Here is a 15,468-nt window from a genome sequence, read left to right as displayed (position 1 = left end):
GTGCGTGGGTGAGGAGTTGGAACGTGATTCTCTTGCTGACGGGGAGCCAGTGAAGGTCTCTCAGGTGTCCGGAGATGTGGCTGTGTCGGGGGATGTCCAAGATGAGTCGTGCGGAGGCGTTCTGGATGTGTTAGAGTCTTTTCTGGAGTTTGGCTGTGGTTCCGGTATAGAGGGTGTTTCCGTAGTCCAGTCGGCTGGTGACGAGTGCCTGTGTGACCGTCTTCCTGGTTTCGGTGGCGAGCCATCGGAAGATCTTTCGGAGCATGCGTAGGATGTTGAAGCATGATGATGAGACGGCGTTGACTTGTCTGGTCATCGAGAGGGAGGAGTCCAGGATGAAGCCCAGGTTGCGTGCGTGGTCCTTTGGTTTGGGTGCGCTGCCCAGGGCAGGGGGCCACCAGGAGTCGTCCCAGGCGGAGGGTGATGATCCAAGGATGAGGACTTCCGTCTTGTCTGAGTTCAGTTTCAGGCGGCTGTTCCTCATCCACTCGACTACGTCTTTCATCCCTTCGTGTAGGTTGGTTCTGGCGGTTCCTGGGTCGTTGGTGAGGGAGAGGATCAGCTGGGTGTCGTCGGCGTAGGAGATGATGTTGAGGTTTTGTTGGCGTACGATGGCTGTGAGGGGGCTCATGTCGACGTTGAAGAGGGTGGGGCTGATTGATGATCCATGTGGTACGCCGCATATGACTTCGGTGGCCTTGGATCTGTACGGGGGGAGGCGGACTCTCTGGGTTCTTCCGGTGAGGAACGTGATGATCCACTCCAGTGCCTTCTCTTGGATTCCGATGTTGCTGAGGCGCTGCACTAGGGTGCGGTGGCAGACCGTATCGAATGCTGCGGAGAGGTCCAGGAGGATGAGGGCCGCTGTTTCCCAGTTGTCGAGCAGGCCTCGGATGTCGTCAGTGGCTGCGATGAGGGCGGTCTCGGTGCTGTGGTTGGCGCGGAAGCCGGACTGCGAGTGGTCGAGGCTGGTTGGGCGAGCGCAATTGGTGATCCACTGTGTGAGGTTGTTGGCTGCTTGGTTGGGGTCCGTTGAGCTGGCGGGAGGGTTCTGGCTCAGTGAAGTGGTAAGCTGGTCGGTGGTGATCTTGTTCCAGTTCCTGTGGGGAAACTGTTGCGGGTGGTGGTGAGTCGTGGTCTTTCTGAAGCTGAAGTGGACGCAGCTGTGGTCTGTCCAGTGGAGTCCGGTGGAGTGGCTGAAGGAGATGTACTTGCTGGAGGAGAAGACTGGGTCAAGCGTGTGTCTGGCGTAGTGGGTGGGGGTGTTTACCAGTTGCATGAGTCCGAGGTTGGCGAGGTTGTCCAGCAGGGTGGTGGTGGTGTTGTCGTTGTTGTTCTCCAGGTGGAAGTTGAGGTCCCCTAGGAGGATGTAGTCATCAGAGGCGAGGGCGTGCGGGCTGATGAAGTCTGCGATGTCTTCGCTGAATTGTGTGCGAGGTCCTGGGGGTCTGTAGATGAGGGTGCCTCTGAGTGTGGTCTTGGGGTCGGTGTGTATCTGGAAGTGAAGATGTTCGGCGGCTGTGAGGGTGTCGTCTGAGTTGGTCGTGATGCGGATGGTGTTCTTGTGGACGATGGCGATGCCTCCTCCTGTCTGGTTGACGCGGTCTCTCCGGGTGATCTTGTATCCGTCCGGGATGGCAACGGCGATGTCGGGCGCTGAGGAGGCGTTCATCCATGTTTCCGTGAGGAAGGCAACGTCTGGAGATGTGGTGTCGAGCAGTTCCAGAGTTCCACGGCGCTCCCGAAGACAAAAACGGCTCGCGAACGGGTCAAGCAAGCTACTACGCATGTTCGCGGAGTTATGCGTAGTTCGCGGAGTGCAAGTGCATCTTCGCGTAGCTCCGCGGAGTGCGGCTACGCGAACTACGCCCAGGCTTACTGGCTGGCCACGCCCCCATATCGAAATGTTTTATTGTATGAAAATACTATATGTAGTAGTAGTTTATTCGATCAATATATGATCATTTACATAAACACATCATCACATAAAAACACATATGTAAATACATCATAAAAGAAATACATTTACAACTTTGTCAAATTTTATAAAACTGAAATGCAACATAAAATAACATCCCTAGGGGGTTTCCAGAGTTAAAAAAAGGAATTAGTAGCTAACATTTTGGGGCCATATGTATGAAACTTACATTTTGCGATTCTCAAATAGCGATTTTTAGAGAATCGCAAAATGCTATGTATGTAGGATTTGCAAATAATTTTGCTAATCCTACATATTCCCTAATTGCGAATCGCAAATTGCAAAAGGGAATACCCCCCCATTCAGTCCTTTGGGCCCTAAGGCCCATAGGAATGAATGGGAAGACATTCCCAATTTGCGATTCTCAATTAGAGAATCGCAAATTGAGAATGCAATTTCAAAGGTGCCAGGGTGTCAAAAGGACACCCTGTTTCACCCCTGAAATGTGCATGTGTGCCCATGTGGCACACATACATGCCTTAAGGGCATGTATATGCACTACATGGCAATTTAAAAAATGCAAAAAGTGCATTTTTCAAAGAAATCGCAAATTACCACCAACTTGAAGTTGGTGGTGATATGCGGTTCCTTATGGCCAAATTGCACTTTTTCTGGGCCTCATACATTGCATTTAAGGAATCGCAAATTGCGATTCCTCAAATGCAAACGCAAAATAGGGAATCGCAAATTTGCGATTCCTTTATTTTGCGAGGCTGTTTTGCTTACAAACATACCACTTAGCTCTTTTGAGATCGCAAATGCCAAAATTCTGCGAATTTCCGCGTTTGCAATTGCAAAATTGCCTTCATACATATGGCCCTAAGTTCCTAATACACTAGGGCAAAAGCAGGTACCTTTATACAGAAAAAACAAACAAGACCAGTCTCCTACAATTACAGAAATCTCATTAATTGTATTTCTCTATGTAGTTGTTGTGAAGCTTTGTAGTTTTCTACATAACCCTCACACAACTTTAGTTTGTAAAAAACCTTATAACGAAACCCCCTTGAATTTTATTGTTGTTGACAGTTTACGAGAAATCTAGGACGGTACAAATATGTACTATTAGAATTCTTATACATTTAGTCCCAAACACAAACACAGAACTCTTTGTGAAAAATGTGAAGAGAGCAAAATGACCCCTCACGGCCGCAACACCAACTGGGTAACTGGCAGGTACTCACCAGATAAGCCAATTGTTATCATCATTGGCGATCATTATGCTCAAAGAAAACGTGTCCAAACAAAATAAAGTGAAGAACGTGTAAAGAAATGAGGGCAGTGAAATGAAAACAAATCACATTTCACGTAGTGGCAATGAAATTAAAAAATGAAGGGTTCACTCAAAACTACTTTATTCTTTAACAGGTGAAACCCCCAAGAGTAAAAACAAGGTAGGATGCTATTCATGCACACCATTTACCTATATACAGAAAACATGAGCCATTCTGTATTATCTGATCTTAAAATTCGCATAGCATCCCCAGGTCGAGAAATAGACATCAACCGATATGCCAGGACTATCCATCTTCTTCTGGTCTTCAAGTACGCAGGGCAAAAATCATAAAATGTTCTGCAGCTTCAGGACAAAGCCTTCACACTGGGAAAATTGAAGATAGTGTAGATTGCTTCCATTTACTTTTACGTTGATTCAAGGGCAAATTTCCATACCTGAATTGTAATTAAAGTACTCGTGCAAACAACGTTTCTATCTGATCCATAAGTGTCTCCAGTGTAAAAGTACATTTAATATCCAAGAACCGCTCAATTAAAGTGCCAAGTACTAAAGTGTTAAAAAGAGTGCCCTGGATGTAGTCCCAAAACCTCACCTTTTACAAAAATACCATATATTTAGTCCTGGTCCCTAGTTTCTCCCATAGTTCCTTCAGATCTAGTTTATATAACCATTGTTTGATTTTCTTAAACCAGAGGATACACCACCCAGCCGCCTTGTCTAATGTCTGTACCTCAGCAACAGTTTCTTTAAAGGGAATCTGTTTCTTGTCTGTCCAAAACCTCACCCAAAACACTAAAGCTCTTAAGACAGCAATGTGGGTTATACTTCTCAATCCAAGGTCAAGGTGTACGGGGACCAGTGGTGTGCATAGTGGTAAATTTAATATAGACCTTAAACATTTATTCCCAACCAACTCCAGTTTCTCCGACTGTTCCAGACCCCACAATTTGGCCGAATATAGGGTTGCCCCCTACCCTTTACCTCAATAGAGTTCAAGTGCAGGAGAAATTGGGTCAAATACAGACGATTACATTATATATTGGTGGATTTAATAGACTTGCCCGGCACCAGTTAATTCAGCATGATGAGCCCCACTGGGGGCTACATAAAGGTGCAAGCAACGAGGACACTCCATTGCTATGTTTTAGCAGCTGCCCAGGAAGAGGAGGCTGTTGTCTCGAAACGCGTGACAACAGCCTAAAGTTCATTTGTCATTCCTTTCCAAATTATAAACAAGTTGTCAATAAACCGCAGCCAGAGATGGACTTTGTCTATGTGTTTCTCGTTGCCTTCTCCCCAAGCTACTGTCCTCTCCCACCATCCATTGCATAGCTAGGAGAGAAGGAAATTCCCATGGCGGTCCCACAGGTTTGAAGGTACATTTGTTTATCATACAGGAAGATGTTGTTGCGTAGACCTAGTTCTGTCATTTCTAGCATTGCTTCTGACTGTTCCAAATATTGGACATTCCGTTGTGCTAGAAAGTATTTCAAGGCGGTGAGTCCCACCTCATGGCTTATTGATGCGTACAATGAGATCACATCCATTGTTACCAGTAGTAGATTATGGTGCCAAGTGATATTGGCCAGCTGTTTCAGGAAATCCTTGGTATCTTTTATATAAGAGTTGAGTGTTGTTACCCTGGGCGCTGAAATGCTACCTATGTATATTGATAAGTTCTGATATAATGAACCACAGCTTAACATGATAGGACTGCCAGGTAGGTTTATCAGCGTTTTGTGCACCTTGGGCAGAAAATATATAGTAGGGATTATTGGGTTGTCAACTATTAGCTTCTTCATCATTAATGATGCATTGTTTTTTCAATGTTTTGATTCTTTGTTGGTAGCTCATTGTTCGATCATTAATAGGATTTCCTGATAACTTGGTGTATTTACTCGTATCATTTAACTGCCTTTTCGCCTTTGATGTATTGAGATTTTTCCATTATAACAATGTTGCCCCCTTTTGTCGGCTGGTTTTATTTCAATGGTGTCACTATTCATTAGTTCTTTTAGAGCCTTTCGTTTTCCTTTGATAAAGTTTTCTTTTTTGTTGAGATTGGTATTCTTTAGGTTCTCCAGATCAGATATCACAAATCCTGATATGTATCTATTCTGTTCCCTGGTGGTAGGTTGGGGCAGAACTTGGATTTGCGTTTTAGATTGGTATTCTGAGGTCCACATGTATCTATTTCCAACCTGTCAAGTACTTCGCTTGTCTGTTTATCCTCTAGGTCCATCATTAATTCATACGAGGTTACCACATCCGGTATTTGGTCAATAGTTAGATTTGGTTCAGGAGTCTTCACATTAGGTGTTTTTGGTTGATATTTGTTTTGGCATAGATTTTGGCCAGTTTTAGTTTCCTTATGAATTTATAAATGTCTTTTGTTTATTTCAGTGTAATCGTGATGTTGTTCCGGGCAAAATGTGAGGCCTTAGTTAAGGAGAGTAGTTTGGTCTTTGCTCAGTTTAAGTTTTGACAGATTGATGATTACATTGTCATTATTTTGAATGTTTATTTCTTCTGTCGAATCTGGAACTCATCTCCTGGATGCTGCAATAAGATTTATACATTGGACTGTCCAGTGAAGTATACGAATACACTACTTTGGTCATTGAAAAACTGTCACTGAGACTGGAGATACATAAAGGAGAACCAACAAAAATCCTGAACATATATTGATATATAAATGTGATATGATCATCCCAGGAAAAAGAGGATATGAATCAAATTAACAAACTGTGAATGAATGGAATGAAAACAGTGTAAATACTTGTAAATATATGTAAATAACTTTGTAAATACTATAATTGAAACAACGTATCCAACAATGCCTCATAATGGGCACATGGGGAAAGTAGTATAAATTGGAAATTGTTAACAGACTTCCCTAACTCTGAACAAGCCTGTGTGGTGAAACGCGTTGGTGGTAGTGGTGAATAAAAACCTTTGAAAACAACATTACTGGAGTGCGACATCTCCTTGTTCTAAGAATATTATTTGGGGCTGGATTCCGCCGATTTGATGTGAGCACCGGATGACTGAGCAAGCTGTCAAGAGGAATCGCACTGTTTGACTATATATATACATAAATATCACGTTGCAGTGATGTTATCGATGATGTCATAGAACATGCCAGGCCTGATGTAATACGTAGGGAAATTACCAGTGCATTGGGGCCGCAAGGGAGCACCAGGGTCTACGCATGCTGTGGGAGCAGGCATTGCTCCCATCCGCCAGGCACAGCTGTTTACACTTGCTCCGACTGGAGCAATGTGTGTGTCCCTAACGCGCTGGTGTGTGGACAGGGAAACAAAAGTCTTCTCCCACCTGGTGGGAGCATTTTTAAAGCTCGAGCCGGCAGAGAAGGCATGCCTGCTTCCACCTGGCAAATTTTAAAATGCTCCCGCCAAGTGAGGACGGACATATGTTTTGCTTTCTGCGCTAATGCGGGCAGGCAAACTACTGTGTCCCTAGGGTGGGCCCCCCGGACACAGTAACTGTGCTGCTGCAGGGAGATGGGAATGCAAGAGTCTCTCAAACCTAACCGTCCAGATATACACGTTTTTGTTTCGCTTAATAGCTCAAAAAACACTGAACTACTGAAAAGAATTAAACCAAATCACAAAAAGCAAGCTTTCTGGACCAAAATCTAGCTTCCGGTCATATTTGTTATAATTCTGTTCATCAATTTTTGTGGTAGAACTGTTCAAAAAAAGTCTATGGAAAATGCATGGGGATTTTGCGTTTAGGATTCCCCTTGTTTCTCTGGCCCGGCTTGATGGATCACCCTGAAACCTTTCATGCACAAACTAGACAAAAAGTAGCACCTTTTTGGAAATGTTCATCAAGCGGTGCCAAAGTTATTCCCAAAACAGAAAGGCTTTTTCTGTGGAATCGCTGACCGGCACTGGGTGGGGATGTGTGTGTGTGGGGGGGGGAATATGGATATATATATATATATATATATCTCCTGAAGCGCCGAAAACAGCAAACGGACACAACCGGGTACAGACCACAAAGCAAGGATTTAAAGATGAATGGTGTGCTTTATTCCATCAATGGGGACGGCAACATGACGCGTTTCGTCCGGGAAACCCGGACTTGATCACATGACAAGACCCAGAGACATGAGTGGTTAAATACTGGCAGTAAACGAGACTCCTCCCACAAAATAACAGACATAAAGGAAATATCATTCAGTATACAAAACGGTCAACCAGAAAACAGTTTAAAGTGCAGATTAGTGCATAAAATGCAAGAAAAATTCAATATGCAATTCAAACAAATTAAATAATCTGTTAGAAACATGTAGGGCAAGTGCCCAATGGATGACCACAGTATTAAAATATACATTATGACTGAGCAATATAAACTAATGTCGGGGGACATGTTAATAAACCAGTAAATAGATGTAAAAACCACAAATAGAATTTTAGTGCAAGAAGTAAAGTGCAGGGTGCATAATCCCAAAAGTTGGGGAGCGAACAATGTATATCCAGATAAAAATCTGGAGCAGAATAGAAACATTAGTGCCAAAGTTATTCCCAAAACAGAAAGGCTTTTTCTGTGGAATCGCTGACCGGCACTGGGTGGGGATGTGTGTGTGGGGGGAGGGGGGGGGGGGGGAATATGGATATATATATATATATATATATATATATATATATATATATATATATATATATATATATATATATATATATATATATATTATATTATATTATATAATTCTTCCGAAGCATGCTGGAATCCGATTGATTTTTGGAATGTTATGGTGCACACCCATTGGAGGGTAAGAATTGGTAACAAGGCACTGCAAGTTCCAGCATGCTTTGGGACAACAAACTCACTGGAGAGGCCCACCGGAGGGCAATTCATTAATTAGCATGCAGAGGAGAGTGAAGTGCTGAAGTGCTGCCATACTCATTCATGCCTGTGAACAAGGACCAGGAGGTCCGAAACACATCAGGCCAGTAAGTTTTCTTAATGTAAAGGCTGTTTGCTTTAATAAAGGACTCTGGAGAGTTCATCTGCTTCGATTATGGGCAACCTTGTGAAAGATATATATATATATATATTCGCCCAATACCCTTTCAGGTTTAAATTATGCAAACAAGGAAGCAATAAACTCTGGGTGGGTTCCCTAGTTTGGTTGGAAAGCAGCTCAATATAGAGCACCCTACAAAACTAGCGACACTTTGAATCTGTTCGCCTCAAATGTCTGTGTTTCTAGCAAAGTTTTTAAGCAAAGGATTAGTGCAAGGTTGTTGCTACTACTATTACTGTGTTATCTTCTCTCTCTCACTTCATTGCTATTACCTATCATGCAAGCAATGTTGTAAAAGCCATATGTGGGTAACTATTACCCAGTTCAGAGTAGGACCTCTTTAGCATACTAATTCCAGTGGCAAATGATGGCAGTTCCGGGTTATCCCTTGTAAATGAAAGTGAACTTGCAAGAGAACATATCTGTGTGTCTGTTTCTTTTGCTAGACCTTTTGATTTATCTGTATTAGGTCTAAAAAATGTATTACAAGGTCATAAACGATTTTTTGCAAGTGTTACAAAGTAACGTTTGGGTGCATTGGTGGGGTTGGGTGGCATGTTAAAGGGAGGAATGTTGGACTCATTGATAACCTCTGACAGCGAACATCAAATTATTTGCCAAAATAATTTGAAAGAAATTGGAAAGGCTTCAGAATGTTCATACTACCGTTTCTGTTCTGCAGACGCTGTCTCGAGGGTTAGTGAATATCGCAGCAAACCTGACGCACACCAAAGATGTGAGGGACTTCTTCATAGATCTTATGGAAAAGGTATGTTTATATTTGTAATGCCGCAATTGTCTCCATGGAAATTTGTCTTTGCCACATCTCTCATCGGCATTTTCAGTTTTCCCGATTTCTTCTCATTTCTCATTGCACTTTCAATCTCCCTGGGTACCTAGTCTGAACCTCCACATTACTCTCACATTTGTCCACTTAATTTTTTCCTCAGCAGTTGTCTTCTCATTCCACTGCTTCCCAGTTCACCCTCCCTATCTTCAGTGTAGTCTATCTTGTCTCCTAGGCAATCCATTTCCTCTCCTCAGTAGTTCTTGCCTCCTCAGCCCTTTAGTGCCCAGTCCACCCACCCTCTCTTCTTAGCATGTCCTTTCTCCAAAGAGTCTACCACCTCTTCCCAGCTATCCGTCTCATCAGACCTCTCAACAACTATTCTATTCCTGCCTGTGTCCAACACTTGATGGCAGGCTTATCCACAGTATGTGTATCAATCAACACAGTTTACAGTCGCCATTTTTAACCCGTTTGCTGCTTCGAACATTCCACGCCAGTGCGGAGCGTTCTATTATGCGGGCGGGGTTGCGTCGGCCAACAGACGTGCGCAGCGCTACCAAGGTAGTGCTCACGATGGCCGTTGGCCGGCACCCGCAGCGAACGGGTCAAAGATCAATACTAACAACCACCATACCCTAATGATTGCTTTATCCAAATATCGCCTTTCATAAATGTCATCAACAAAATGGAATAGATACTAATCCTCTCATTCCTTTCCCCATGCCAAAGACACATACCCATACCAAGTTCATGCCCATGTATGACATTAAACACATATTCTGTAATTGGATGGTCCATACTCCGATACAGTCACTGAAATTATAGCATTTCATGCGATAATTCAAATGAAGCCCAAGGTGGTGTTTGTGCCCCATTTCTGGATGTCATAAAATGACACCAAATGAATACATTCTTGAGTCCTTTCACTCATCGTTCATGGCGCTAGTAGTGAAAAGCCCATTAACCGATGTCCTCCATCAAAAATGTTTGTAAATTTATTTCAAGACTAGTAATCAACCTTATAATCCCACCTACAAAGTAAAACTCAAAGGTTAAAAATCCTAAAGTTAAAAACTGACAAGTAAGTATAAGCAGATGACATGATTTCACAACTGCTGAAATGAACAGTATTTAGAATACATTAGTCACCCAGTGTAGGAAGCTGACTCTCATCAAAGTGTACCAAAATGACGTGCAATGTGCAGAGAGTCCAGGTATCCCTTATTAGTGTACAGGGGCTTGCTTTAACAATCCCAATGTGCTAAATTTGTGGTAGTGTGACCGAGCAGCCTTTGGCTTATCAGAAGGAAGTGTTAAGCAATTGTTGCACAGAGTCTCAATTCTCTGACACACATTCAATAAAGAAATCTGACACCAATTAAAAAAATTACATAGATTTATATTTTAATTTAAAGACTAAGAACTTCGAGATTAGGTAATTAGTTTTCAAGTTAGCTGTATTTTCAGAAACAGAAAATACAGCTGTCAGATTTGAGGCATGAGCCTCAAACGCTGTAAATTTATCCTATGGGAGAAACCTACTCTGTATAGGGATACTTGCAATCCAGTTACATGGTTGCTCTTTTGGACTTAAGATAAGGAGGGTCCAAGGTCCTTAGAACCACCCCCAGCAGTTTCGGTTTACCTGCCCTGGTGTGAACGGGTGCGGAGGTGCTGGTTGCAAGGGTTGCCTTGAACTCTACAGCTGAAGTCAATAGCAAAACCTGTAACAAGAAAAAGGCTTCATGTGGGGACTGGGGGACGAGTCCGGCAGAACCCAAAGGGGGACTTGGCTCTTGAGGGTCTGTGAAGCAAGGGTGCACCATTGATAGGCCCGGACTCAGGCTGTGGGGCTCGGGTGCAGAGGTGTTTTGTTCGGCAGGTTGCTTGCGTTGGAGGCTCTCACTTTTTAGGTCGACCTGGAGATGGGGACATAACAGGAAAGCAGGGTCAATCTCTGTGCTCACCTCGGTGATGCTGACGTCCCACGTCCTTGGTGGTGTTGGTGTCCAGGCTCGACACTGAACAAGCCTTGGCTGCTGCAGGGGCTCCTGTACCCCGAATATTGAGGCCGGGCGGCTCCTGGGGGCCCTGTCGTCTCAAAACTTGGTAGGGAGATGCACTGACCTTCTGGAAAACTAAGACCTCCTCCTGGGATGCTGCTTCCTCTGTGGACCCTGGGGTCAGCAGAACAGTGGACCGGGTCCATCCGATCGTTGCCTGCAGGCTGCAGGGAAGTGACTCCTCCACTTCACATGGAGGTGCTGGCTCATTGGTGAAGTGCTGGCAGCCCTTAAGGAGCCTCTTTGGTACTCATGCCCTTGGTATCATGGGTTCCACTTACTAGGGACTTTCAGAGGTGTGAAAGTGTGTACCAATTGTTTTTTATTTATTTATTTTCTTTGTCCTCATATAAGATAAGAGGCATGAAGTATTTTGTGTCCTTCCGACATGGCCTGTCTAGCTAAGGACCACTTCCTCCAGGTCAGGACTCGATTCAACATTTTGTGGGAGTTTCCCCAAACTAACTCTGTACTCCTCCCATGTTTATTTCTGTCTTGAATCCTTGGACTTCTAGGCTATTTCTTAAATCATACTAGGAATCGTTCCCATATCTTAACCTGTTTATCTGACCCGTTTATACAATCCAACATAGCAATTTGCTGTGCTGATTTGACCCATTCAGTGCATGTCGTTGGAACCCTGGACACCCATTTCATTTAGATTTCTCTCAGTGTGATTAATATTTGTATTAATAATAATTGTGTATGTAGCTTCCCAAGATTTCTTTTAGAACCTTCACCTTCCAAGGTATCAAAGATTATCAGTGCAAGGCTTACCTTGATTTCTTTTCTCATCGTCTCTGTTAGTATCTTACCCACTTCCTGCCAGATGAGCTGGCTTTTCGGACACTGCCAAAATCAATATACATGGTCTACTTTTTCCATTCCACATTTTGTCAAACACCTCACCTTCTGCTCTCCCAGCTTCGACAACATATTCAGAGACCAGTGCGCCTGATGTAATGTAAACAAATGGTTTCTCTTCAAAGGTGCAGGTTTTACAGCCTAAAGTGTAAACATTGATACTTGCCATATGTCTGATAACTCCAACAATGGCAGGTCCGCTCCCCAAATATCCTCTGGCAGAGAAAGGGGTCAATCTTCGCTATGCAGAAGCATCCAATACCCACATCCAGACCACCACACTCCCGGCCTTTACACCCCCCACCCCCTCCCCCTCCATAGATAACCACACAGGAAGATTCCAGCACAAGGAACCGGTCCACGATTCCCCCTCATACTACATACATGGCTCAACTACACCTCCCACAGTCCATCCATTAACTATGGCAATTCGCACTCCAGACCCCAGACTAGACGAGATATTACTATCACTACAACAAGTCAAAGCTGACATCCAAGCTCTACATGATCTGATTCTTCAACAACGCAAGCTTGTGCGCCCTGAACCAGAATCCAGTACATACCCACACATCAAAAATTCGAAACGCACCCAACAACTACACGTAAGCTTCCAGAATCATGAGCCCCCCAAGATGGAGAACAGTTCCCTACCCCAGCGCCTTATCCCGTCCAGTCAGGGTGAAAAACACCCTATCATCTAAAGATTTAATCTCCCTACTTCTTTCTTATGAGCTACCGTACCTTCCACCTAATTCTGGGCACCCAGATAACTTACTTATACATTCCCTAATCCAAGCTATCCCTATCAACACCCACAGAACTACAAGACACAATTCCAGAGGCATAGTTGAGAACAACCTCACGAGAATCCCCCTCACACTCGTACCCAGCACAGCACCCAATAAGACGCGGCTAAAATGTATACTCCTAAATTGTAGGTCGGCATCAAGATATGCAACCGATATAGCTGACCTTATACTCACTAATGAATGTGACATACTAATCCTGACGGAAACATGGCTAAAGTAATTATCTACACCCATCCTGGACATACTGGTACCCCCAAACTATGACATCACAAGACTAGACCGAATTGATAGGCCAGGTGGTGGTATAGCTTGCATACATCAGAGCAGTCGAACAGTGACCAGCTCCAACGCCCCTGCACTATCCTCCTGTGAATACCTTTGTTTAAACATCTCTAGCAATAACTAATCAATATGTTCACTACACACATTCTACCACCCTCCAGGGGATAACCTCACCTTCATAGAGCACCTCATGGATATTCTAGCTACAAATATTGGTCAACAAAATATTCAAATATTCCTGGGTGACTTCAACCTATATTGGGATGACCAGAACGACCCAGGGGTCAACGGCCTCAAACCTTTCCTCTCAGACCTTAACCAAATCTGTAACAGCCCCACACATGATAAAGGCTCAACCCATGATCTGGTAATCTCCAAAGTTGACTTTACTCAACTTTAATCGATCCTCCCTTGTAACTGGTATGACAACCACATCATTACATTCCACGTCAAGGAATCAGTTAAACCACTCTCTGCACAACCCACTAGAAGGAAAATCTGGAAGAGGAATCTAAAAAATGTCGGTACCGACCTACTCTCATCCTCTTATCCTAACATCCTAACATCCTGCTTCTCTCTGAAGGCCTAACCCATGTTCAAGATCTGACTAACCATTACCTCCACTCCATGAACATGGTATTAGACAAAATAGCTCCTTTACAATTGAAAAGAGTCTCCACAAAAGACTCAAAACCCTGGTATGATGGTAGGCTAAATTAAGACCAACCATCACTAAGACCTATTGAAAGACGATGAAGATCTGCACCATCGTCTGCCCACCTCAAGCTACTAAGAACCACGAGAAACTCCTACTTTGGGTAGATCAGACGATCTAAAGCCGGCTTCCAGTAATCAACTAGACCAAGCCAAGAACCGTCCCAAAAAGTTATTCAAACTAATCAAAGCCCAAACCAAGGGTGTACCCTCCCACCCCAGGCTATTCCCAACACACTACCCAACTGTGAGGAATGTACCTACTTATTCATTATGAAGACAGAAACCATAAAGACAGACCTCCTCAAAGACCGTATATCCCTTACTGACACTCAGAGGAACACTTCTCCGCACCGACAGGTGCCCCACTCATATGCTCCGCAAAATTCGACTTCAAACACAACGCATCCTGGTCCTCCTTCAACACTTACAGTGAAGATACTATACTAAAAACACTTATGACTTTGAATCCCTCCAACCACTTCACAGAACCTCTTCTCGCAAACTTCTTAAAATACTCCACTCCACTGATATTACCTCAATGGACCAAGATTATAAATACCTCCCTCCTTCAAGGAACCATCCCAGAAATCCTTAAAACAGGTCAGGTATCTCCTATCGTAAAGAAACCAACGGCCTACCCATTAGACTTAAATAACTATCGCCCAATAACTAACATCCCCCACTCTGGCCAAACTCTTGGAAAAATGTGTTCACACGCAGCTTAGCAACCAATTGAACAATTCAACCTGCTCAACCAATACCAATCAGGCTTCAGTGCAGGTCACAGTCCGGAATCGGCCATGATCCACATAATAGACAACGCACTGAAAATCCTTGACCAAAACTAAGCCTTTTTACTAATCTTACTTGACCTTACATTGGCATTTGAGACCGTCAGACACAACAACCTGCTAGAGCTCTTGAAGGACAGAATGGGATTATCTGGATCTCTGCTTACTTGGTTCACCTCTTTCCTCCAAAATAGATCTCAAAGATTCAAGGTTAATCAGTCCTTATCCGCCCCCGTCCCAGTGACTTTAGGAGTACCGCAGGGATCCTCTCTTTCACCCACACTTTTCAACCATTTCATGGAACCACTCACCGAACTTCTCAGTCTCTCCAAGGTCCACTTTCACATGTACGCAGATGATACCCACCTCTACTTAAAGAACTACTCACTTGAGGACATCAAATCTCTCAACTCACCCCTACCAAAAACTCAAACATGGTTGGCCGAAAACCATTTGAAACTAAATACCCTCACAACTGAATTCCTCTTAATCCCCCCCAACCAATCGACCGCCATCATTGACTGGCTGAATCACCTAACAGCACTCAAAGGGCAACCTCTCATGGTCGACTCAGCAAAATCGCTGGCAGTGACGTTGGACAGATACCTAAATATGCAAAAACATATAAGCGCCTCGACAAAAGGAGCAAAATTCCACATGACCACCCTGAGAAGACTGAAACCCTTCCTGCCAGCTAACGACTTCAAACAGGCAGTTCAAGCCCTAGTAATCCCAAGAGCGGAATATGGGAGTGTCGCCCTATGCGGCCTCCCCAGATCGATGACGGCCCCTCTAAGAGCCTCAATCAACTTAGCAGCTAGACTCATCACTGGCTGAAAAATAAACTGTCATATCTCCCCAGACTTTAGAGCCCCCAACTG

At 43.9% G+C, this 15,468-nt stretch overlaps 1 protein-coding gene across 2 annotated transcripts in view; it reads left to right on the top strand.

Annotated features, from left to right (window-relative positions):
* The window catches only part of FIBP (FGF1 intracellular binding protein), a 155,001-nt gene that overhangs the window by 89,159 nt on the left and 50,374 nt on the right, over positions 1-15,468 (top strand). For both annotated transcript variants that reach the window (XM_086938077.1, XM_086938078.1), the window contains one exon: positions 8,954-9,040. In XM_086938077.1, the coding sequence (XP_086794203.1) occupies positions 8,954-9,040 (87 nt within the window). The remainder of the gene's footprint in view (positions 1-8,953; positions 9,041-15,468) is intronic.

The sequence above is a fragment of the Lissotriton vulgaris genome, chromosome 9 (assembly GCF_964263255.1).
Source record: "Lissotriton vulgaris chromosome 9, aLisVul1.2, whole genome shotgun sequence".
Taxonomy (NCBI): domain Eukaryota; kingdom Metazoa; phylum Chordata; class Amphibia; order Caudata; family Salamandridae; genus Lissotriton; species Lissotriton vulgaris.
The sequence above is the reverse complement of the archived record's forward strand: the minus strand, read 5'-3'. Positions and strand labels throughout refer to the sequence as shown.